The sequence below is a fragment of the Argopecten irradians genome, chromosome 6 (assembly GCF_041381155.1).
Source record: "Argopecten irradians isolate NY chromosome 6, Ai_NY, whole genome shotgun sequence".
Lineage (NCBI taxonomy): Eukaryota > Metazoa > Mollusca > Bivalvia > Pectinida > Pectinidae > Argopecten > Argopecten irradians.
In genome coordinates this window covers 23,526,655-23,554,433 of record NC_091139.1, presented here as the reverse complement: position 1 = coordinate 23,554,433, position 27,779 = coordinate 23,526,655, and the positions used below count along the sequence as shown (strand labels likewise).

Below are 27,779 nucleotides of genomic sequence, written 5' to 3'. Positions count from 1 at the left end.
TGAATTACTTTGATAAATTGTATCACAGAAAATTGACGATCAGGATGTAACATTAAGAACATTTCAATTTTCTTCCATTGAAATTGGCAATTTGTTATACATTGGCAGGGTGAAATTTAATAATGTGATTTCAAGAGTCAATTTATTATTTTGTAGTAGTTGATGAGTCTGTCATCATTTCTGTAACTTTATAACCGTGATACAACCTCAGACTGTTTCTTATTTATTGTCTGTGTGTTATTTTTGAGCAAATTTTCTGGTACAAAAAACATTTACAATACATAAAATTTACAAAAATGATTGCTGACTTGTTTAATATGACATTGTCTTTAACAGGGTGACGGGATGTTGCTTGCTTACAAAATGATGACTCCACAATCAAAGCCTACTGGCATTAGAGCAGATAAGTCTATAACATATAGACAGAATACAGATGGTAGCAGAATGACTCTATAGAGATTTTGCACAGGATTGATTTTATCTCCACTGATGTCAGATAACTTTCCTAGAATAATTGACATCACAGCATATGTTGCACTGCAGACTTGAATTAGACAATTATGCAAAATTAAGGATTAAATAATCAAAACAATATAAATATCTCTACTTTTTATTTCTTTTGTTGTTTTAAATGTACATTCTTCCCTCTGGAAGACAAATTGTTTGTTATAAGGATAAATGACAAACTTGATGTGCAACAATTGCTTTTCCTTCAAGGTGTCTTCAGATAAAAGATTTTGACAGACACCACTGATGACAACTCCCAAAATTCATGTAGATATTGAAAGATAAACATCACAGTAAATGTCTCCGGATAGATAAAATGTGTTCACCTCTGAAGACACCTTTAAACTCTTCAAATCAAAACTAGAACAATACATTAAGATATTCCTAGGGTGAAAGATTTAAAGCTGTGTGGCTGTCAGTCTAAATTAAGTGGGGTGTCAAAGACGATGAGTCATTGTTTCATCATTACTCGATTGGGAACATGGACATTTTATTTGTGGTGCGCTGGATCTAATTCATACAACTTATAGCAATTTCTCTATCACTCTCAACAGCGGGAGTTCAGAATACCATCGTTTATATGTTTTTAAAAGATATGTGTGCAGTTTTAATATAATCATACTGTGTTGCTTAGCAATCAGATTGGTGAAGCTATTTTGGTGATTTATTGATTACGGTTTCTGAAGCTAGCATAATAACACATAGCTACTGACAAAATAACATCCATTACTATAAAATACCTGTGAATTTCTAGGCAAGTATCATTCAAAATGTGTTTTCAAGATGGATCATTACAAGTAAGTTTCAGCCAAATTGCACCAGTAGAGCTTGAGAAGAAGTTTAAAATGTGTTTTCAAGATGGAAGCTGTGGTAGCCATCTTGGATTTTGGATCAATCCGCAAAATAACAGGACCATGTCAGGACCATGCATGTCAGGCAGGTTTCAGCCAAATTGCACTGGTAAATCTTGAGGAGAAGTTCAAAATGTGAAAAGTTTACTGACATCGGACACAGACAGACGAAGCATGACCCTTTGGGTCGGATGACCTAAAAATGAACCAATTTTTTTCTCCCCATATTTTGTCAAGATATTGTGGGAGCAATTAAAGTAGGAATCTACACAATGTATTTTATCATTTCAGAGAATTTTCTATATTTACAATAAGTTAAATTAAATTAATTAGTTTTAAAAAGTTTCAATAGATGATAGGATCGAAGTTCATCTAGTGTCTATCTTGCCGATGATCAATTCAACACTACAGAATATAATATGAAGGTCACATTGACCCTCTTATCGTAAATGACACAAGTCACTAATTGATATGACAAGATGGCATCAACAGGATTGACGCCGGCCATCACAAAACTATCTCCTTCCCTGGATACTGTAAAACTTGTTGTAAATATTTCAAAAACACATCTCTAAAATAAAGCAGCAATGCCCCCTACGATCCAGCACACATGTAATGTAACAAGATCCTTTTACTTTCAACATGAAGTATATATCTAAATGGTAGGTCAAATATGTATACATGAAGACTTAACATTCAAGAAATATTTAAAACATTATATTTTTGGATGTCAAATTTAAGATTGATACCTTAACTGTCATTTCTGGCCATCAGTGTCTATAGAAATATGCACACGAGGGAAAAATGCAACAAGTCAAAGAGAAAGCCAAAATTCTTTGAGATACAGCAATATTATTGAGGTAGCTGTCAAATTAACAAAGAGCTTAAATATATATATTAGTCTGTGTGCAAATCTTTAGGGTACAAAGGGGAATCTTTCACGTTTAATGATTCACCAAATATACACAGAACAAAAGTCTCATTGTAGATGTATGCTTTTATAAAAAGAAATTCTATAGAGATTGGTAAGATATATACATCAAAGTGAAATGATGATAAGGTGTATTGGGAAAGTAATAAATTATAATGATAATTCTATTAAATTCATTTAGGCCTAGAAATTATTCACTAGCGTATCATAAAAAGCTTAAACCTCCATTTTATGAAGATTTTAATCTTTTTATCAATGCTATGATGCAGTCTTTTAAAATTTACCCTCAGATGTTTTATTACTGAAGCCGCCCCCAGTACAAGATATCAACATCAGCATTATAAAGGTTTTAAGAAGTGTATAGAGACATCATACTATATAATATTCGCTATATACTAGAACTTATTGAATTTCCCTTTCCATATGGAACACCAAAATGTATCCAGAATCACATTAGCAATTATGAACCACCCAAAAGAGTGTATACAATTGATGTAAGTAAGACAAAGGACCATGCCACATGGTGCCCAAAACAGCCATATGATAATAAAAAAAAGCTCTTTTAACTGGAACTACAGAAGACCAGGTCAATATTTCAAGGAACATGAGGAATATATGGTATACAACTCATCAGAGCTTGGTCATCAACAGTAAGAAATTAAGGCTTACTTCAGGTCTCAAAATTTGATTAACCTTGCATGTCAATAACGTTTTAATTATTGTTTTGCAGCATTAGAAATATTTATAAAAGTATATAATTTTCAATCATAAATTTTGAGATAAATCCTTTATCAAAAGGGCCACTACCTTTCTAAAACAGCTTTTAATCTTACAGGTCCACTACCTTTCCGAAACGGCTTAATTGTCAATTGTCAATGATTAAAAATGTCAATTTTCATAATGTGGGTCGTTTTATGTTTCCCGCCATCGTCCTAAATGCCGCGCGGTAGTTTACTATCACTGTGCCAGACGCCAAAACGGCGTAATGAATCTCCACTGTTATTGTTATTGTATATTATGCAGGAAATCTTGCATAGTTTGGTGTTGTAACTTCATCTTAAGCCATTGATATATAATTTCTTTTGTTATAAATGTTTTTAAGAAACCTTTAAATCTTGCTTCAGAAAGGTAGTGGGCCTTTAAAATGGGATTGTAAAATGAGATTCACAATGTTGTAGTATCTTTAAATTTATAAGCTTAATTACTGTTCACTTATCATCACCTTATGACTGATTAAATTGAAATAAAATAACCGTGAATGTTAATTTTCATAACGCTGATTGCCTTATATTTCCCCCTGTCGTCCTAATCACCATGTGTTAGTTGACTATCACTACCCCAAATGGCAAAACAGTGAAATAAATCTTCATTGTTTTATGTAGATTACTCAGGAAATCTTGTATTTCTTTGGTTTGTAACCTCATCTTAGGTCAACAAGATATATTTTCTTATGTTATTATTGTTTTTTAAGCAAAGTTTTGTTTCAGAAACGTAGTTGGCCTTTGTGAAAGTACTTTCTAAGAAATAGCAGTAACAAACTTCAACTATCAAAATCTAATATGACTGCCTATCGGCCATCTTGTTGACTGATGATGCAATATGAAAAACTAGGGTCTTTAGGGAACCTATATATTTGAGAGAGATCATCAATTCTTTCTGTGAAATAGCAGTAGCAAGAATTGTTAACAGGCGGAAGGACAAACGGATGACGGACCATGGAAAAAGAAGATGTGATGATGATGGGCTAAAATGTACCTGAAAATGTCAAGACCATCCGGTCAGTTCCACAAATGATAAGTATTCAATTTAGAGGGGTTATACTGAATAAATAAAGCGAAAGGTTTCATAGTTCATGGGGTTTTATGATAGGGTAAGCTAATTCTATCAAAATCAATTGTAATTTAATTGTGAAAGTATAGTAAATGAGAACAAGCTATGCTTTTAAAGGGAAAGGTAATATTACAATAATTTTGTTTCACAGCCAATATTTTCTTTACCAAGATTTGATCAGCCAAAGTGTTAAAAAAAGTTACTGACTTATACAAGTATCATGAATATCACCAGAAAACTATTTGGAGATAATCACATTAGAAATCTCCATGACAACCCAACATCTATATGTTAACTGGAGAGATTGATTTTGTTTTGAGTGGATTGATGAATCTTTCAGAAGAAGACTATAAATATTTAACCTGACTATGGAAGTGTTCGCACAGCAATCACCGGTGTTAAGAACAAGGAGATGATCAGGGAAATCTGAGACTCCAATTTACAGTTATCAATCACTTTGATATACTTGACATATATAAGCCCACATACAAGAGTAGCTGTAAGACATTTCTCAAAACCACAAACATTTTTTTTCTTTGCGATAAATTATGGCATTCACCAGTTTTTATTTTGTTCTTTAAAATTCATCTTTTCACAGTTAAAGATGATTTAGAATGGCACAGTCTATGTTATAAAACAAAATGCATATCTGGAATTAAAATAAGTTGATGACTCAAAATATCAAAGAAACATGCCCACACCACAATATGAAATCTGAAAGGGACAGAATGTGACGTTATGCAACATTTTTTACCATACATGTTTCATGGCAAAATACTTACCTAGACTTATTCATTTATTTATTTCTTGAACATATAACATGATTTAAATAAAAGACCAATATATCCATGCTTCCCCAAAATTTTTATTGCAAAGTAAAGATTTTCTAAGATGAGTCAAGGGGAGATAACTTACCAAGACAGGAGAAGCCATTCAAGCTGAGCATATATCCCTCGCGACAGGTACAGATGTAGCCATTGTCAATGGTCAAACAAGAGTGGGCACACACCATTTCTTCTGGACATTTTCCTACAGAAACAAAGGAGTGACAGTTATTTAGTTATGTCATTAGATGTTCTTCTTAGAAGTGATTGTATATCCTGTATAATCGCCTGATTAACATTTAAGGAGCTTTCCTCAGCTACAGTCCTTCCTATTTTATTCTATATATTCAATTTTACATGGATAATCTTAGGGCAACACTGCCAAAAGTTTAGAAATGTTGATGAAGCTTGTCAATGCAGATTTCAAGCCCATTTTCTTTGTTTTCTTATATATATTTTTTAATTTGCAGACTCTAACTCTTGGGGGTTGGGGATGGTGGGGGGGGGAGGCAGGTTTGCAGGGTGTGTTCTGATTCACCTGTATAGCTAAGCTGTGTAGTGTACCTATGATGTGGCGAGAAGGTGTGGTTGTGGGGTGGGGGCTGGGGGTGGTGGGGGGGAGGCAGGTTTGCAGGGTGTGTTCTGATTCACTGTATAGCTAAGCTGTGTAGTGTACCTATGATGTGGCGAGAAGGTGTGGTTGTGGGGGTGGGGGCTGGGGGTGGTGGGGGGAGGCAGGTTTGCAGGGTGTGTTCTGATTCACCCGTATAGCTAAGCTGTGTAGTGTACCTATGATGTGGCGAGAAGGTGTGGTTGTGGGGGTGGGGGTTTGGGGGTGGTAGGGGGAGGCAGGTTTGCAGGGTGTGTTCTGATTCACCTGTATAGCTAAGCTGTGTAGTGTACCTATGATGTGGCGGAGAAGGTGTGGTTGTGGGGGTGGGGGTTGGGGTGTGTGGGGGGAGGCAGGTTTGCAGGGTGTGTTCTGATTCACCTGTATAGCTAAGCTGTGTAGTGTCTATGATGTGGCGAGAAGGTGTGGTTGTGGGGGTGGGGGTTTGGGGGTGGGGGTGGTGGGGGAGGCAGGTTTGCAGGGTGTGTTTCTGATTCACCTGTATAGCTAAGCTGTGTAGTGTACCTATGATGTGGCGAGAAGGTGTGGTTGTGGGGGTGGGGGTTGGGGTGGTGGGGGGAGGCAGGTTTGCAGGGTGTGTTCTGATTCACCTGTATAGCTAAGCTGTGTAGTGTACCTATGATGTGGCGAGAAGGTGTGGTTGTGGGGGGTGGGGGTTGGGGGTGGTGGGGGGAGGCAGGTTTGCAGGGTGTGTTTCTGATTCACCTGTATAGCTAAGCTGTGTAGTGTACCTATGATGTGGCGAGAAGGTGTGGTTGTGGGGGTGGGGGTTGGGGGTGGTGGGGGGAGGCAGGTTTGCAGGGTGTGTTCTGATTCACCTGTATAGCTAAGCTGTGTAGTGTACCTATGATGTGGCGAGAAGGTGTGGTTGTGGGGGTGGGGGTTTGGGGGGTGGTGGGGGGAGGCAGGTTTGCAGGGTGTGTTCTGATTCACCTGTATAGCTAAGCTGTGTAGTGTACCTATGATGTGGCGGGAAGGTGTGGTTGTGGGGGTGGGGTTTGGGGGGTGGTGGGTTGGGGGTGGTGGGGGGAGGCAGGTTTGCAGGGTGTGTGTTCTGATTCACCTGTATAGCTGAGCTGTGTAGTGTACCTATGATGTGGCGAGAAGGTGTGGTTGTGGGGGTGGGGGTTTGGGGTGGTGGGGGGAGGCAGGTTTGCAGGGTGTGTTCTGATTCACCCGTATATCTGAGCTGTGTAGTGTACCTGTGATGTGGCGGGAAGGTGTGGTACTGATGCTGGGAATATAGATATTTTACATATATAGCTGCATCCTCTCAACCTTCACAGCTACATCCCATGTAATTGTTGTTTGTCATGCAACATACAAACACATCACAGCTGCACAACAAACCCAGGCACATCAAAGACTAACTTTAGTGAGCTTTACCATCACCATTTCTTCCTCTATGCAGTATTTCTGACATTAAAATCAAACAGATTTTGCAAGTAATGCCAAATGATTCTAATCAACATTAAAAAAATCCCTTGATGTCTATGGATATATGTGTTCAAATGTACACATATATCTCATATATTGGTATTACATCAGAACAATCAGCAAAAAATTACGGTTATTAACCATAATTTCTTGCTTATTCCCCGCTCCATTTATAGATTGGCTTACTGGTCACAATTTGGTATTAAAGTTTTTAGTTCTAGTCTGAACAGCGGTGTTGTACGCAGGTTATATGCTATAAATGCACCTATATGCTATAAATGCACCTATTCACAATCTGGGAAATTCTCTTCACAGAAATTGTAAGACAGGACAGGAATAATTTTGTAATCCATTCTGAGCACTCCACTATTGACAGATTAGAGTATTGTAGACATATACAATAGTAGATATGTGATAGCAAATGATCAGAATTCGGCCTTCATTTCCGAATAAAAAAATTAAAATTAAAAACCGACTTCATATTGATGTTGTGTATTTCATAATATTTCCAGCAGCTTTCATGAGTTAATAAAAATGTAAGGTGATATCCTGCAGAAGCTTTAACTTGTAATTGCTTGCTACAACTTAATTATAAAAGAGATGGTCTATAGAAAGTCTCTTCAATTTGTAATGGAAGAACAATTGGATCCATCTATGATAATATGGCAGCTGACAGAGTCTGAAGGATCTCAGAATCATAGGGACCATAGAACCAAACTAAATTTCTGGAAATACCCTTTAAAAGATTTCATAGAGAGGTTAATGGTTGTGAGCCTGCTGGCTAGGTATTGAGGTAGCATCAGTTTTAATAGTTTAGTGTATGGGTTGGACAGTACATGCAGATGTCTGTTTTAGTAATAACTCCATTAATAGGGGACATTGCACAACCCTTTATAGTTTATTCAAGTCCTTTTTATGTCAGTGTTCTGTGTACCAAATTTTATCAAAATCTGTTAAGTAATTTAGGAGGAGTTTGCCGGACAAAGTTGTGTCTACAGACAGACAGACGCCCCGACGGACAACATGATTCCAGTATCCCTTCCCCCTTTAACTTCGTTGCAGGTATTTGTGAGTTTTGTAAGTAAGGTACCTAACCATATTAGTCAGAGATAATGAATTTTATGTCACTTAGATCAACATTAATCCAATCACCAACAACAATTGGTCAGCAATGCTCATTTCACATTTTATCTTACATGCAAAAGTTTTTCAATGAAACATAATTCTTTTAAATGACAACAATGTAATGACAGGCACAATTCAAAGGGCTTACTATCAGAACATCTGGAAATCTCAATTACTTTATCCCCAGATAGACAGAAGAATTCATTTAGAATTAATACTTGTTTAATGAAGTATGATCCACCAAACAACTCCCAAAACTAGGTTCAGTTGTGAACGGAGCGGGTTGTGTGGCTTGTACTTGAAGTGTTAGATATACTGTCTCCGGCACTCAGCTGACGGAGCATCACTCTTTGGCTCAGTTGATGGAGCCACTGGTTTATCACACCAGAGACCAGGGTTCAATTTCGGCTTGGCATACTCAATAGGATGGTGTATTTCTCCTGTCATACAAGAAGAAACAACTAAACCAACTGATTTAACATACACTGTTGTACCACATTCACAAGTCCCAGTAACACTTAAAGTTAATGATAAATGGCCACATGGTCAAACATCTACACATATTACAAAACAGGCTGAGTATATAGGTGTTATGGTGGCCCATCACAGTCTAGGGAATTATGTTATGGTGGCCCATTACTGTCTAGGGAATCACTGTTCGACAATCACCGACCCACAAAGGCCTCTCAGCTTCCTCAGATGCCAACCGCTAATGGATGCAATTGATTGACTGCCTTGCCATTAGATCTATGTACTCGGCCTATAAAAATGATATCAAATACAGTAACCCTGACACAAACAATAGTATGTCCAACAGTAAACACTTTCCGTATGTCCCCATTATGGAGCTCTCTAGAGTTGAAACTTATACATTGTACCTTAACCTAAGAACTATCACCAGAGGTGCCGACTAGTACTCCAACATAGCAGACGGACTGTCTATCACTTGATAACCCTTCCTGAATAATTTCAGCAAATATTGTAACAATTTTATACAAAAAGTTTGATGATTTGTCACCTAAAACTAAACCTTTATATGCACATTTCAGTCAAACTACAGTCACTTCTAATACATTAGATACAATAGAATGGAAGTCTGTTAAAATTTTTCATTTCACCAAAAAGATTTTCACAGTTATTAAATAATTCATAAAATTATTATGTGTTTTTATGGTGTATAATGTTGCATTATAAAAAGCTTTGAAATTCTACAACTATCAAAAAGTTAACTTGCTGTCAGAAACTTGTTCAAAGCTATCTCTTCACAATCATGTATAAAATGGCAATTTTCCATCTTTTATTGAATCATTATGCTGTGAAAAATGAGAGAATCTTCAATGTGTTGGAAGGAAATCATATTTTATTCATATAGAGAACCTAGAAAAGCACATGTATATACATACATTGACACATCGGAATGAATTCAAGACCCATTTAGGTATTCATTTTCGATTCCAAACTTTGCAGTACTACACCTTAGGGAGGTTTTGCCATGCTGGAATCACCTCTGTTCCTATACAAACCATCAGACAGCTCAATAGAACAAGATAAGGAAGGTTTATGATATCATTTAGCTGGCACAATACAGAGAGTTCAGTCTCCGTCTCCACACAATGGGGATGGCCACTTCATTAATAGCAGTAGACTAATATACAATCAATATGCTGTGAATGTAGTGATAGGTTATACAGCACATGGGCAGTGATTATGGGTATATATTAGCTTTCTTCAATAACAGTCATATAACATAGCCGATCTGTATTAAAGTGTATAATACCAAAAGGATCACAAGCCAATCAAATCAATATGGATCCTGTCTGTTACACAGACATTGATCTCTGAAGGTTAACCCAGTGGACATGTAATTTCTATAGGGAATTACTCTATAGAGGAAATGTGCAATAAATGGGAAACAAACATCTGGCTACAAATATATATAGACATGTTGTACTAATAGGGCAGAATTATTCCCTCTATCAATGAGTTTAACTTTAGTGATCAAAAGTCATTTTTTTGAGATAATGAAAGAAAATCAGCATTCTAAAAAAACCTTTTGCTTCATTATTTTGCATATTCATTTAAATTATTTTGTAATTGTTAAATAATTTAGTCCTGAATTAGCCTACATACCGTATTTTTGTGCGTATAGTGCACACTTTTTTTCATAAGTTATCCAGTGAAAAATTGGGGTGCACACTATACATATGTACAAGGCATGGTCAGGTCCTGGATCATAATAATCGACCGGCAGGTCCTAGCTAAAGTCAGTGCTGTATCATTTTGTACATGTTGTTGTGATACGGTTATAATTAAATACTTGGATATTAAAGTCAATGATCAATGCATGTATTCAATATAAAAGGAAAACATCACTTGATATTTCTTTCTTTAATTCCTTGAAAGTCCGTTTTGGGAGCATATGTGTTATAAATTCCCTAAATAGCCAGAAAGTTGACACATGTATTCTCAAGATGGCTCTTCTGATTGGCGTTCAATGTAACACCATACTCTTTAACATGATGTAATGAATCTAAAAGATAGAGCAGTCTGATTAAAATACAGATCCTTATATCTATCTGTTCAAAAGAGGATCTGACAACATCCCCTAAGGGTCATGTTCGAATCTTATACCACCTGTAAATTAGATTAAATGTGTTTTCTACACCTTGCTACATCATTCAAAAATGAAATTTTGTCGCAGTATACATATATATGTGTAACAATTAGCTTTGTTGTGCTCTTTGGGCAAGATGACTAGGTATATACGTACATGAAAATAATTCTGACAGTTTTTCCCAAACTGCAATTTGATTGGCTATTTCCAAAGGTCACCAGAACAAGACCCCTAATGGGATGTTGTCAAATCCTCTCATCAAACGTAATGATAATAAAATCTGTATTTTAATCAGATTGAAAATATGGACAACACAAAGACAAGTAACAAAATATACATATGCTGTAGTGTGCTAAAGTAGTTGAAATAAAAGTTATTACAATGTTAGCCTAACAATGTTAATTAAGGCTTCAATCCTCATTACTGTGGCAGGAAGAAAACTTTTTAAAAATAGGCTTTTAAACTATTTCAACATTTTTTTTTAAACAATTGATTGACTTGTTTGTTGAGAGACAGACCATGGTAACAGTTTGATGATGATTTGTTCTCTGTAACAAGTCATATATAGTACCTCGCATGTTATATATATGTGTGTGACCATACAGATATGCTATACTGAAGTAATGAAAATCAGAAATATATAAAATATTTATAAAAGTCACACTCTGCTGACTCCGTACACACTGGTTCATTGACTTCCAGGTAGATTTATACTTGTCACAATAAAATCTATGTAGGAGCATGTGCTCGTAACCACAGGGTGTGAAGATAATCAAATTCTATACCATTAAAAATAAACAGTAGTCGATAGCAAGCAAGGATTATAACTTTCATTACATTATCATTTTTCAAAATGTCACATTGATGGAATTAAGAAATGTTTTAACTTCCTTAATTCTTCAAGCAAATCAGTTATGATGAAAGTCCATATACAATCAAAACTACAGTGTTATAATAATGTTAATTTAAGATCATGGGTTTTACTAGCAACTATCAAAATTGTAAAAAAAAATACAGATTACCCAATCTTTATCTTGAACTTGATTTAAGATTTGATCATAACTTTTTCAATCCTGCATAAGGCTGCCTCATACTACACATTATAATTCTATCAACGCAAACCATATACAAGTGGCAGACATTGAACAGCAAGTCATTTTAAAGCATGAACACCATTACTGAACCAAAAGAACCAAATCAATTCTTTCTGTAGACAAACTTTGCTGCTTGATTTAACCATCTTCTTTGGTGCAATTACCCATATTTACAAAAGCTATTTGAATATTGATGTTCCTGTTTATATTAACCTTCAAACCCTTCTGATCACGGTTAATACCTTTGAACTGTTTGCCTGAGCAAATGTTAACTGGTGAAAATCAATGTCCATTGACCAAGATTCCACATGAAGTTATTTTGTGAGAATTGCAAAAGACCAATGCCGTTATAGGCCGAGTTCTTTTCTGCCTGAACATTAGATAATAATGGTTGTGTGGAGAATAGGGATCAATACAGACCTAATACTGTAAATCTATTAACTTGGGCAAACACTCCTCTACCAGATGGCCAATTTTAGTACTGTTTGTAATGGATGACCTTGGTGACTACTGTCTATTACTCCTATAACAACATTCGCACTGTTATTGCTCTTTTCATCAATCCAAAGAGACTGTGTACTACTTAAATTAACTTAAGGACTTTTTCAAGCTCTTGGAACTTCCAATTGTATTTTGTGGATAAATACCATAGAGTTATCCTGTGGAACAGTGCGTACGATTCTCTTACAGCGTAAACCAAATTTCAAATATGTGGTTCCAGAAAGCAACTACAAAAACAACAGTTTTCTATGCCAAGAACAATTCCCATTATACATTAGATATTTTCAGAGAAAGACAGCAAATTCCAGATAGTTAGCAGCCCTATTACAACCTATTGTATTCAGTTGGGGATGGGGATAAAAACCCTCACTAAGATCGATAGGTACACTATTGATCTTTCACACAAAGCAAACCTCAACCAGATATATGTTGACATAACAGAGCACATGATTGATTTTAATTTTTTGAAATTTTAATCACTGCCTCTGCTAGGAATTTTGATTCTCTGACATCCTTCTCACACTCACCCTAGGAGAAATATCTTAGACCAAGAAATGCACTTGCTCTAAGGACTTATGTCAAGCAGTTTACCTCAAATATGATGTTTCTGACACTAATTTTCTTTTCAAGCAAAAAGACAATACGGCATCTACATCACACAATAATATGCCTACCTCTGGAACAGTCAACCACCAACATACAAATATTAACTTAACTAACATTGAACTTGAGATTAACTAACATCTGACTTTGACCTTCCTATACACTTCATAAAGACAAAATGCAACGAATCTATGCGTAACCTCCTAGCACAGCAGTAATAGTACCAACAAGATAGCCCTGTGATACAACTGAGAGGTGACATCCTACCAAGTACAGCAGCAATAGTACCAACAAGATAGCCCTGTGATACAACTGAAAGGTGACACCCTACCAAGTACAGCAGCAATAGTACCAACAAGATAGCCCTGTGATACAACTGAGAGGTGACACTTTACCAAGCACAGCAGTAATAGTACCAACAAGATAGCCCTGTGATACAACTGAGAGGCGACACCCTACCAAGTACAGCAGCAACAGTACCAACAAGATAGCCCTGTGATACAACTGAGAGGTGTCACCCTACCAAGCACAGCAGCAATAGTACCAACAAGATAGCCCTGTGATACAACTGAGAGGTGACACCCTACCAAGCACAGCAGCAATAGTACCAACAAGATAGCCATGTGATACAACTGAGAGGTAACACCCTACCAAGCACAGCAGCAATAGTACCAACAAGATAGCCTTGTGATACAACTGAGAGGTGACACCCTTCCAAGAACAGCAGCAATAGTACCAACAAGATAGCCCTGTGATACAACTGAGAGGTGACACCCTTCAAAGCACAGCAGCAATAGTACCAACAAGATAGCCCTGTGGTACAACTGAGAGGTGACACCCTACCAAGGACAGCACCACTAGTACCAACAAGATAGCCCTGTGGTACAACTGAGATGTGACACCCTTCCAAGCACAGCAGCAATAGTACCAACAAGATAGCCCTGTGATACAACTGAGAGGTGACACCCTACCAAGCACAGCAGCAATAGTACCAACAAGATAGCCCTGTGATACAACTGAGAGGTGACACCCTACCAAGGACAGCACCACTAGTACCAACAAGATAGCCCTGTGGTACAACTGAGAGGTGACACCCTTCCAAGCACAGCAGCAATAGTACCAACAAGATAGCCCTGTGATACAACTGAGAGGTGACACCCTACCAAGGACAGCACCACTAGTACCAACAAGATAGCCCTGTGGTACAACTGAGATGTGACACCCTTCCAAGCACAGCAGCAATAGTACCAACAAGATAGCCCTGTGATACAACTGAGAGGTGACACCCTACCAAGGACAGCACCACTAGTACCAAAAAGATAGCCCTGTGGTACAACTGAGAGGTGACACCCTACCAAGCACAGCAGCAATAGTACCAACAAGATAGCCCTGTGATACAACTGAGAGGTGACACCCTACCAAGAACAGCAGCAATAGTACCAACAAGATAGCCCTGTGATACAACTGAGAGGTGACACCCTTCCAAGCACAGCAGCAATAGTACCAACAAGATAGCCCTGTGATACAACTGAGAGGTGACACCCTACCAAGGACAGCACCACTAGTACCAACAAGATAGCCCTGTGGTACAACTGAGATGTGACACCCTTCCAAGCACAGCAGCAATAGTACCAACAAGATAGCCCTGTGGTACAACTGAGAGGTGACACCCTACCAAGGACAGCAGCAATAGTACCAACAAGATAGCCCTGTGATACAACTGAGAGGTGACACCCTACCAAGAACAGCAGCAATAGTACCAACAAGATAGCCCTGTGGTACAACTGAGATGTGACACCCTACCAAGGACAGCAGCAATAGTACCAACAAGATAGCCCTGTGATACAACTGAGAGGTGACACCCTACCAAGGACAGCAGCAATAGTACCAACAAGATAGCCCTGTGATACAACTGAGAGGTGACACCCTACCAAGTACAGCAGCAATAGTACCAACAAGACAGCCCTGTGATACAACTGAGATGTGACACCCTACCAAGGACAGCAGCAATAGTACCAACAAGATAGCCCTGTGATACAACTGAGAGGTGACACCCTACCAAGAACAGCAGCAATAGTACCAACAAGATAGCCCTGTGATACAACTGAGAGGTGACACCCTACCAAGAACAGCAGCAATAGTACCAACAAGATAGCCCTGTGATACAACTGAGATGTGACACCCTACCAAGTACAGCAGCAATAGTACCAACAAGATAGCCCTGTGATACAACTGAGAGGTGACACTTTACCAAGCACAGCAGTAATAGTACCAACAAGATAGCCCTGTGATACAACTGAGAGGTGACACCCTACCAAGGACAGCAGCAATAGTACCAACAAGATAGCCCTGTGATACAACGGAGAGGTGACACTTTACCAAGTACAGCAGTAATAGTACCAACAAGATAGCCCTGTGATACAACTGAGAGGTGACATCCCTACCAAGGACAGCAGCAATAGTACCAACAAGATAGCCCTGTGGTACAACTGAGAGGTGACACCCTACCAAGCACAGCAGCAATAGTACCAACAAGATAGCCCTGTGATACAACTGAGAGATGACACGCTACCAAGCACACAGCAGCAATAGTACCAACAAGATAGCCCTGTGATACAACTGAGAGGTGACACCCAAGCACAGCAGCAATAGTACCAACAAGATAGCCCTGTGATACAACTGAGAGGTGACACCCTACCAAGCACAGCAGCAATAGTACCAACAAGATAGCCCTGTGATACAACTGAGAGGTGACACCCTACCAAGCACAGCAGCAATAGTACCAACAAGATAGGCCCTGTGATACAACTGAGAGGTGACACCCTACCAAGGACAGCACCAATAGTACCAACAAGATAGCCCTGTGGTACAACTGAGATGTGACACCCTACCAAGCACAGCAGCAATAGTACCAACAAGATAGCCCTGTGATACAACTGAGAGGTGACACCCTACCAAGAACAGCAGCAATAGTACCAACAAGATAGCCCTGTGATACAACTGAGAGGTGACACCCTACCAAGAACAGCAGCAATAGTACCAACAAGATAGCCCTGTGATACAACTGAGAGGTAACACCCTACCAAGCACAGCAGCAATAGTACCAACAAGATAGCCCTGTGATACAACTGAGATGAAACACCCTTCCAAGACCAGCAGCAATAGTACCAACAAGATAGCCCTGTGATATGAGAGATGACACCATACCAAGCACAGCAGCAATAGTACCAACAAGATAGCCCTGTGATACAACTGAGAGATGACACCCTACCAAGTACAGCAGCAATAGTACCAACAAGATAGCCCTGTGATATGTGTGGTGACACCATACCAAGCACAGCAGCAATAGTACCAACAAGATAGCACTGTGATACAACTGAGATGAAACACCCTTCCAAGAACAGCAGCAATAGTACCAACAAGATAGCCCTGTGATACAACTGAGAGGTGACACCCTTCCAAGAACAGCAGCAATAGTACCAACAAGATAGCCCTGTGATACAACTGAGAGGTGACACCCTACCAAGAACAGCAGTAATAGTATTAACAAGATAGCCCTGTGATACAACTGAGAGGTGACACCCTTCCAAGCACAGCAGCAATAGTACCAACAAGATAGCCCTGTGGTACAACTGAGAGGTGACACCCTACCAAGCACAGCAGCAATAGTACCAACAAGATAGCCCTGTGATACAACTGAGAGGTGACACCCTACCAAGAACAGCAGCAATAGTACCAACAAGATAGCCCTGTGATACAACTGAGATGTGACACCCTACCAAGAACAGCAGCAATAGTACCAACAAGATATCCCTGTGATACAACTGAGATGTGACACCCTACCAAGAACAGCAGCAATAGTACCAACAAGATATCCCTGTGATACAACTGAGATGAAACACCCTTCCAAGAACAGCAGCAATAGTACCAACAAGATAGCCCTGTGGTACAACTGAGAGGTGACACCCTACCAAGCACAGCAGCAATAGTACCAACAAGATAGCCCTGTGATACAACTGAGAGGTGACACTGTACCAAGAACAGCAGCAATAGTACCAACAAGATAGCCCTGTGATACAACTGAGATGAAACACCCTTCCAAGAACAGCAGCAATAGTACCAACAAGATAGCCCTGTGATATGGTGTGGTGACACCATACCAAGCACAGCAGCAATAGTACCAACAAGATAGCCCTGTGATACAACTGAGAGATGACACCCTACCAAGTACAGCAGCAACAGTACCAACAAGATAGCCCTGTGATACAACTGAGAGGTGACACCCTACCAAGCACAGCAGCAATAGTACCAACAAGATAGCCCTGTGATACAACTGAGAGGTGACACCCTACCAAGCACAGCAGCAATAGTACCAACAAGATAGCCCTGTGATACAACTGAGAGGTGACACCCTACCAAGGACAGCACCACTAGTACCAACAAGATAGCCCTGTGGTACAACTGAGAGGTGACACCCTACCAAGCACAGCAGCAATAGTACCAACAAGATAGCCCTGTGGTACAACTGAGATGTGACACCCTACCAAGAACAGCAGCAATAGTACCAACAAGATAGCCCTGTGATACAACTGAGAGGTGACACCCTACCAAGAACAGCAGTAATAGTACCAACAAGATAGCCCTGTGATACAACTGAGAGGTAACACCCTACCAAGCACAGCAGCAATAGTACCAACAAGATAGCCCTGTGATACAACTGAGATGAAACACCCTTCCAAGACCAGCAGCAATAGTACCAACAAGATAGCCCTGTGATATGGTGTGGTGACACCATACCAAGCACAGCAGCAATAGTACCAACAAGATAGCCCTGTGATACAACTGAGAGATGACACCCTACCAAGTACAGCAGCAATAGTACCAACAAGATAGCCCTGTGATACAACTGAGAGGTGACACCCTACCAAGGACAGCACCACTAGTACCAACAAGATAGCCCTCTGATACAACTGAGAGGTGACACCCTACCAAGCACAGCAGCAATAGTACCAACAAGATAGCCCTGTGATACAACTGAGATGTGACACCCTTCCAAGTACAGCAGCAATAGTACCAACAAGATAGCCCTGTGATACAACTGAGAGGTGACACCCTACCAAGGACAGCACCACTAGTACCAACAAGATAGCCCTCTGATACAACTGAGAGGTGACACCCTACCAAGCACAGCAGCAATAGTACCAACAAGATAGCCCTGTGGTACAACTGAGATGTGACACCCTTCCAAGTACAGCAGCAATAGTACCAACAAGATAGCCCTGTGATACAACTGAGAGGTGACACCCTACCAAGCACAGCAGCAATAGTACCAACAAGATAGCCCTGTGATACAACTGAGAGGTGACACCCTACCAAGGACAGCACCACTAGTACCAACAAGATAGCCCTGTGGTACAACTGAGATGTGACACCCTTCCAAGCACAGCAGCAATAGTACCAAGAAGATAGCCCTGTGATACAACTGGGAGGTGATACCCTTCCAAGAACAGCAGCAATAGTACCAACAAGATAGCCCTGTGATACAACTGAGAGGTGACACCCTACCAAGCACAGCAGCAATAGTACCAACAAGATAGCCCTGTGGTACAACTGAGATGTGACACCCTTCCAAGCACAGCAGCAATAGTACCAACAAGATTAATTTTTAATGACAGACCATCCTATTGATTCCGTATAACCATGATTGACTGAGTTATATTATGGCGTCCGGAGAGCAGAGACATATATACATGACACAAATGCTGTAGGGAAGCGATGTATTTTTACAGAACATAATGACAACAACTATGAAACATTTACATACTTTAATAGACCCAACGTAATACGGTTATAGTATTATATGCTGCCAGGTACAAAATTCCAACCTTCAGTTCTGTATGCTAGATTGAGACAAAACCAAGGCTGTCCTATTCTCTGCTTTTAGGAAACCTGCAGGCTTTTGGTACACAAATCACAATGGACAACCAATTTAATTATATCATTTTATGATGCTTCCAGTCATCAGCAGGTACCTGTATGTAAAATTGATACAACAAACAATGTATCATTTCCACCATCAGAAGAACCTGTGGGCTAACACATTGTAAAATATGGAAAAATTTGATTAAGTAGCTTCCAGCGTGATGTGCAATTGATTTTCACGATATCAGTTTAGTGTCTGTGGGCCCCGATAGCAAAACATTATTAAAATGCATCTAACAGTTCTGCCGAGATTGTCGAGATTGACGGGCGATTGTGGCTAGGTGCTGTGGACAATGTGGTGCCGGGGACAGACAATTGTATTCCTGCTATCCGATGCCTCCATCTCCATACCTTAATTATAAACCTTGACACTTAAATTAACCCTAAACTGGATTTTTTTAAACTCATTTTTACAAAGAATCGATTACAGACAAGCATTACTAATATGGTTCCATTGGCTAATTTCATTAGGAGGTGTGGCTACATTTCTCTTTCAGCAGTCTTTTGATGACCTTTCCCTGTCTCAGTACCAAGATTATCACAGACACTTCCTCACACTCCTGACCCCTTAGTGTCCTTAATGACGACATACACCGTGGCTCTGGTCATCTACAGTAACAATTACCTACAATATATAAATTATCTCTTAACTGCTTTCTTTTTCTCTCTCTTCAGCTTTCAGGTATTATTTATCACATTTCCAACCAACACCTTATTTGCATATGTTTATTGTTAGCAAATAAAGTTTATTTCAACTTGGTCAGCTTATAGCTATACTGATATTTGTCATCACACGATTCCAGGTATTCGGAAATGAAATTAATTTTTAGACGTTCGTTTAAGCTGGGGTATATTTTTGTTAATTCATTGCACCATTTAAAACCTGCTTAAAGACAGTCTTACATTAATTTGTAACTGGATGTTTAAACTGTGTTTTGTCTTTTACCTAGTACTTATCAGTGATATTTTATATTTATGTTGAATGCATCAATTTATTATCTATTCTGTAAGTGGACCTTCTGGTCTGTTGAATTGGAAACAAATAAATATTTGCAACTTTTAGAAAATAAATTGCTTATGTGAAATAAATTCTTTATCCAACAACCACTGTTAGTGTATGGCTACAAACCAACAGTGAGGCAAAAGGTAATGGTCTGAGTTAGGTAGGCAGTAAACCAGTAATTACTAGATTCTGTATCCTCCACCAGACATCAGTCAGCTGGCATCAGAGACAATATAATCACACTGCTACTGACAGTGACACATTGACGAACCAATAAACTATAAAAAATGCAAAAAAATCCATTACAACTGTAATCATGCCGTGTCACAATTATTTTAATGGCTTCTCATCTAAAACTGGTCGTGGACTTACAGCCAACATTAGGGATTGTTTTTTGAGTACAATTAATTTATCAAGAGCAGAACTACAGAACACCAGAAATTATACATTCTTTGTTAAAAACATGTAATTTTCGCAAACTTTCCTTTGTCATATTTCATAAAATATAGGTCAAAAGGTCAGTACATGAAACATCAATTCACAGTGAGTTTTTTAAGTACAATGTTGGGTAAAATAAAGGCCTATTCCTATTGAGAAATTTTGCTGTATTTTCCCAATTTAATGAAATTTTTTCCCCAAATTCTCTGTAAAATATGTATACACGTTTCAAGTAAGATGAAATGTAGTGTTTTCCCAATTCGAAAGGTACAAGCCTCTGAAATTATTGCGTAAGAAATTGGCCGACTCATATACAAATAAAATATCCCATTGTAGCTGGAGTATTATCATGATCACCAGTGTTGTAAGATACCGTGAGGACCTGTAGCGTCGGAGAACCAGCAGATATTTCAAAATCTGTATCATTTTTAAGAAATTAGCTCAGAATGCTTCAGGCAGTAATTAAACTAATTTACCCTACAAGATGTCATCTACATTCAAGAAATGTTTCTCAAACAAAATTCATTCTTTAATATGAATCAAAATAATTAAGCTAAATGCTTCATTCATTTGCAATATCTGTTTTTAAAAACATCTCAAAAGTACTATGGTAAGGCAGGCAGGGGCTAAACCCTTCGTTTATACTAAATTGAATCTGTTTCAGACAAAGATACTGCAGACTAAATATAAACCAAATCCTTATCTTCCTTCATAAGAGGGATTATATATATCCTCCAACGCAATATAAATATTTTCAAGCTGTCTTGTCATTTGTCCGATGAAGGTGACAGTATGTACACATTGTATTAGTCATTCAAATAAGAATATATATATCAAGTATCGAAATAGACACAGCTGGCTGCAAAATTTTACAACATTAACATGAATATTTCTATAACTATAGTCTATATGATCATTAAAACACTAGGCGTAAAGGCCAGATGGTTTATATAAATTATGTATACAGAACACTACACCTAATCTATATTAGGTACAAATTAATGCAACAGCTTATACACTGTACAGAACATATCAAATCAATAACTTATTTACGTTTTCTGTTTTAATGAACATATCATCTTTCTTGAGTTTTGGTTTCATGTGCTTGATTCAATCTACTGAACCTAGTTTTAACAAAACCTTGGTGCTGTCTATTCTTGCTTCCACATTGCATTGAACATGTATACAGCGACTTGTCTTGTTTGATATATAATAACACATTGTTGGCACTAAAACAGGTCCACAAGGGTTTGATTGTAATGCTGGGAATTTTCATTTCTATTAAAATTTTAATATTCTCCACAGTAGTTGCTCTAAGCTAATATGTAGTAATGAAGTGTTTACTACAATCATTGAACAACAGAAATGATGAAGGAAGATGAATAATGTACCCTATATGTGGCCATAGCTCAAAAAGATTATAATTGACTTGCAGCTCAATTTTGAAATGACTGCAGAATTTATTTGGTTTTTTATGCATTCTATTGCATGATTGTAAAAGACATTTAGGAAATTATGTTTTCTCTTCTTTCTAAATAATTTTCTTAACGTCTACTTTGATACCGTCTCACTTTTGGCCTTCGGTTGAGCAGTCACCCTTGTGAGGAAGGCTCTGGGTTCTGTCACCTGGCTGTAAAATGCCAGATTCCATAAAAGTAGTAGTTTCTGTTCCTATCTAGTGCTCAGAATAAAGAGAGTGAGACGACTACCGAGTAGTTTGCCCAATGTTAATACAATGTGACCAGGTGGGGTTGTGCTTGTTTGGTTTCTTTAGCGTATGCTTCAGTGAGATAGCACTATAAAATGGTGATAATTATTATAATTTATAATTATCATAGTATAATTATATTTATTATCGGTAGATATCTAATTCTCCCATACTTCACAGGAATAATCCTGTGGTTGCTAGGGAAAAGATATCTCTATCTTACACAGGGGGGTGTAAGACAGCTCACACGCGCTAGACAATAATGTGATGTCATCAAAACATGCGGCGTAACTGTAGCGCGCTGTGTAGATGATGTCATCAATTTTTGACGCATAACGACGTTCTTGCAATAATGGCGCGATGAAAAAGCTGGAAAATAAGTGGAATTTCATCATTTTTTCTACTAAGTATGGGAGAAAAAGTATCAAACATGGGTCTTTGAAGTCGACAGGGATATCTCAACCCTTGTGAAAGATTTTGGCCATTAACCCTCTGCAAGCCTCTGGTTGACCGGCCAAAATCTTTCACTTTGGTTGAGATATCCCTGTCCCCTAAACAGACCCATGTAAGATTCTATTAATCTTCCTTGATCTTAATCCATCTGGAAATGAGGTTTGAATTTCAAAAATATGGAATGATATGACAATTATTATTGTAGAAGCCAAATTAATTAATATATATTTATATATATTTAAATAATTGTTAATCTAGAGAAAAATCCACTATATTGATGGTGAATTGTTAGAGCTAATCAATTACACAGTAGCATGATCATAGGATGGTTCTTCAGTTTAAAAGTAAACCATCATGAATATAGCCATTTAAAAGCTTATTGGAAAACAGGTGAAAATGAAGACCTAAGATTTAACCTATGTCTCACAGTAGGCTATTTCTTTATCCTGTTTGTCTCAGAAATAGCGCTACTGTGCTGTTATATGTTTGTAATATATGCCATGTGAAATAAAGCTTCTTGTATCTGGTAGGTTATATAATACCAGTTTCCTTTGCCATATCCTTTGACAGATATGCAGATATATGATAACCGGGTTGGAGAGACTGTATATAGAAAGATATATTCCACCAAAGTAAAAGACAATCAGTCTGGTCAACCAGCCAGAATCATTCAAGCAGCAGGCATGTTTTTGCCCAAAGCCATAAGCATGTACCCTATAGTACAATTAATCAATCAATGTTTATTTTGTTTGGTTGCAGGCTAGCTAAAATGGGTTGATTATTTGTGACCAGGAATCCCTATTGAGTATCTCTGTCTAGTGTTCTGATCTGAGAGATCTGGGTTTAAAGTGTACACGGAACAGAAAATTATATTTTGATATGTTATTTTGTTTGATCTCCTGACAAGAATGTTGAAAACCGCATCAAAATCGGCCGCTTCAGTACCGAGATACCGCCCTCCGAAGTGCCCAATTTTTACCTGTATATCGAATGCTTATCAGGGAATCGGCCACGCACGCTGATTTGGGGAATAGCCGGATGTGACGTCACGAGGACAACGGCAGTGAGTTTTTTGGTAGTGGGGTTATAGCACAAAGGTAGACATATATGAATTCCTGAAATGGGCTTACGAGAATTTTACAAGTATATATCAGACACACATATATATATGTGTGTTTCTGTATATATAGTTATGATGACAATTTGATTATGTATAAGGAAATATTGCAACTGAAACAAGGCTAAAATACATAATTGTGCAGAGATTTCAATAATTAAATTATCTATATATCTGCCTTCTGTAAACTTTCATACATGCACGGCTCGGTACCTTTTTACTAGAAAAATAAATTCTGTTTTAATAAATTATTAAATTATCAAAGTTCGGGAATATTTAATTTTCACTATGTAATCTAAAAGGAGACGATTTTGGAAAATGATGACCATAAAATCCTAGGTCATATATAATTATCCATTGGAATATGTTTCTGTATAAAGAACAAAGAACAAACATAACAAAAAGAAAGTTTGATATTTAATGTATTTCATAGTCCAAAACACGTAGATATCGCAGACATATTTTATTTTATTTTATTTCATTTTTTCATTTTTTTTTTTTTTTTGGAGGGGGACACAACAACAACAAAAAACTTACTTTGTAGACATGTGTTATTCAAACAATCTTCAACAGTATATTTATTGGTCATATAAATTATCATTATTGGTATCATATAATGATCGAAATTGACCAAAATTAACAAAGAATTGGAGCAACTATCAGAAATATTAACCATGCATGTAGTGTGATACACTTGTTATATATTATTTACGAACGGTATATTTTACTGTAAATATGACATCATACCACAATTACATGATGGTCCGTCTAATATTACCTGTGGACAGATATTTTGACACGTGACGTGTGCTAGTTAACATAGTGTGACAGGTCACTAAACACCTTTCTTACATAACTCTTTAGCTCCCTAATTAACCAGAGTTGACCACGCGTTTTAGTTACTGCAGTATACAGGTAAAGAGATTAACGCAGCACGACATCGGCTATTCAGAAGTATTTTGATTTGGATACTTGATATCTGCTATTTTTTGGAGTAGACATAGACATCTTCAGTCTCATTTTTTATCGCCTGACCCGTGCATGATTTATTTTTCAAGTAAAGACACTAATGATCATATGACCTTGAGCGAAATATCAGCAAGTCGTCGGATGCACTGTAGAAAATTCTATATGAAAGCTGAATTTATTTCGTCAAAAAAAAAAAAAAATGTTCCAAAAATATTACGTCTGCTAAATAATAAATATTTGTGATGTGACTGTTCTCAAAACTTGGTTTATAAAATTAAATCACAAACATATACATACTGATAATTAAGCAATGGTATCAAATGTACAGTAATTAAGTCACACAATCGATTTCAGACATAACACAGTTAGTAGATGCATTTACATATACGCAAAAAAATCTGTTTAGAACAAGGACTTATAAACCCTTGGTTAAGAATCATACCTTAATTCGTATGGGCAGATTTTAGGAAAAATTCAGAAATTTGTAAAGCGGGTTTGACCAGTAGACATTAGACGACCCGAGTCGGGTTTTGGATGAAATTATCAAGAACATATATATATCTGTTACATGTGTAATATTCGTGTACATGTATATGTGGTTCCAAACACTGCGGATATACAAGGTACGTGGAATATCATGTACGTTTTATTGTGTATAATTATGCTGTAATAGCACATAGATGTTCATTTATCTACGACAGGTACATCAATATATATGTATAGTATAAATCTCTATTTCCAAGCGTATTCCAATCTCTATCTTTGATTGAGGATAAAATTAAACATGTATCGGACATGTACACAGGTATTTGAGTCTTCAAAATCGATATTTACAAACAGGTAGTTAATATTAAATGGCAGTCACCGAAACTTATGTGAGTAGATTCGATCCCGTTGTCCTCGTGACGTCACAGGTCAGGGGTCCCGAATCAGGGTCAATGGCTTGGGGCTTCAGGTGTGTTCTAGAGAAACGGCGTATTATCTCTAATACCGTATTCGCTATAAAACTCGTACTTTCGCCACTCTAAATTTCATCCAATGACGCATTTATCAAGCCTTATATACCAAACCATTCCGTGTACACTTTAATTCTCAGCATTATATATTCATTTTGCCTCTCCTTTTTTAATAATGAAAAGGGATGTACTGGTCGAGCATTATATAAAGATAGGCATTACATTATATAACCTTTTCAGTCTTTATGCATTTTAATTCAGAATAACATATTGTAGAAGTAAAACAACTGCACAAAAGTCAAGTCCCTCAGACATTCAATCATCAGGCAATCAATTAAGATCTTATTCGGTCTTTAAGTTTCTATATTTTCTAAAAGAGTGAGCAGACAGTTGTTGACATCCATGCATAATTATCATGATTCACAGGAGCTTGACGAGCTGTCAATAATATATTTTTTTTAAGCATAAATATATATATAAAAAACGATACCATCTATATACTAAGTTTTTATATACATGTAGAGTTTGTAGGGGATCTTATTATATATTTATGTTGAATTCTGTATAATTGACAGAAAGACAAGCTCCTGTGAATGATGATATAATTAACGAATCCCTGTTATCGATGCCTGATCAAAGCCGGGAAACAACGATGACAGATAGATGATTTCATGCCTACTTTCAATTTGTTTATTCTCATTTCACTGTCTTTTCGCAATTATTCTTTGTAGATATCAGTAAATCATAGATTCGTAGAATACATTTACATATTCAATACAAAATACATACCTTGATAAAATGCTTGGATATTGGTTATATCGTCACAGACGGCTAAGTCCTGAAGGATGAAGACAAGAATTGAAGAGAAACACAGACGTTGAATATTGGAAGGCATGTCTGTCGACAGACGATAGAAGCAGGTGCTCGTTATAATATGTGCGTGTGTGCGTGCACTTGACGATGATACACGTACGACCTACTCCATGGCGGTACAACTATAATAGCTATCAGTAACTACTGGACGTGCAGCATTACGACTTGATGATGAGACTTCTCATCACGGCCCTGTGGTCACTGTAGGATCCGGCTTCCCTACCGTAACACGATGGACTAGTCCAATAAGTAGGGCGTCGTCTGTCATTTTCCTCTTACGGTACACGTATACTACAGCCCTACGGTACAGCTTTGCTACTATTAAAGCTGATAAGGAAAACAGTTATAAATTAAATGTGATTAGACAGGTATTGAAAGGCTGATAAACTATTGGTTTTTATTTTAATTTCACGACGAAAACTTGTCCTACCCATGCCTTAGAAATCGACTGTCACTAACAGGGGAGATCACTCTAACTGTTGGAATGTCAACCCACTGCATGATTCATCAGCAGGTGGTTACTATGAACGCTTCTTAGTCTCGGAAGATAAAACACTTTTCTAGAAAGTCATTTGGTCGTTTTACTTCATTTTTCTATACAGTTATTTGACAACAAAGTACCAAATATTTTTTTTTTTATAATTTTACGTTGTTTTAATAATTGTTTTACAATTAGTTATATTATATGTTTAATCATGTACTATAAATGTAATTACCACAAACAAATAATATAAAATAATTTATTTTGCTTTTGGTTTATGCGCAATCAGTACTTCATTCCACATAGGACATTAAGTGCCATGAAATTGTTTAGGGATGCAATTAATTATTTTTAATATTTTTATCTTGAAGTAAAATTAAAAGCTCAAACTTTTCAATGGTGGTAATGGTGTAAAGAAAGTAATTTGTAACTAAGAAAAATATTACCAGATAATTCGTCTGATCCTTTTTTGTTGAGGAAAAAATACAATTTGTCAGTGGTGGAGCATCTTTAAATCTTTATTTATTAGGCTTATAGAATTATGTACAATGTTAGGCCTATATTATATAGTGGATATCTTGATCAGAGTATTACACAGATATCATATTGCTTTCAGATATACTTTAGCCATATTAATGGTTTGGGCTGTATCCATGTAATTATTTGGAACACTAATTAAGAGTATATGGAATATCCATATAAGTTGCTTGAATTAACAAGTAAATTCAAATTTAGGCATACAATGTATTGTATTAGTAGGAAAGAAAATCATTGATTCTTCATTTAAAAATTAAGTTTCATATTTAATACTCAGTCTGATTAAAATATTTTTGTGTATATGTAAGTTGTTT

General features: G+C 37.4%; 1 protein-coding gene across 1 annotated transcript in view; it reads right to left on the bottom strand.

Moving 5' to 3' along the window:
- LOC138325380 (pikachurin-like) overlaps positions 1–26,695 on the bottom strand; it is a 74,253-nt gene extending 47,558 nt beyond the window's left edge. Inside the window, exons 1-2 of the mRNA XM_069271006.1 lie at positions 26,364–26,695; positions 5,035–5,148 (exon numbers count right to left, since the gene is read on the bottom strand). Coding sequence (XP_069127107.1) covers positions 5,035–5,148; positions 26,364–26,469 — 220 coding nt within the window. The 5' untranslated portion in view covers positions 26,470–26,695. The remainder of the gene's footprint in view (positions 1–5,034; positions 5,149–26,363) is intronic.
- Positions 26,696–27,779: the final 1,084 nt, after the last annotated feature.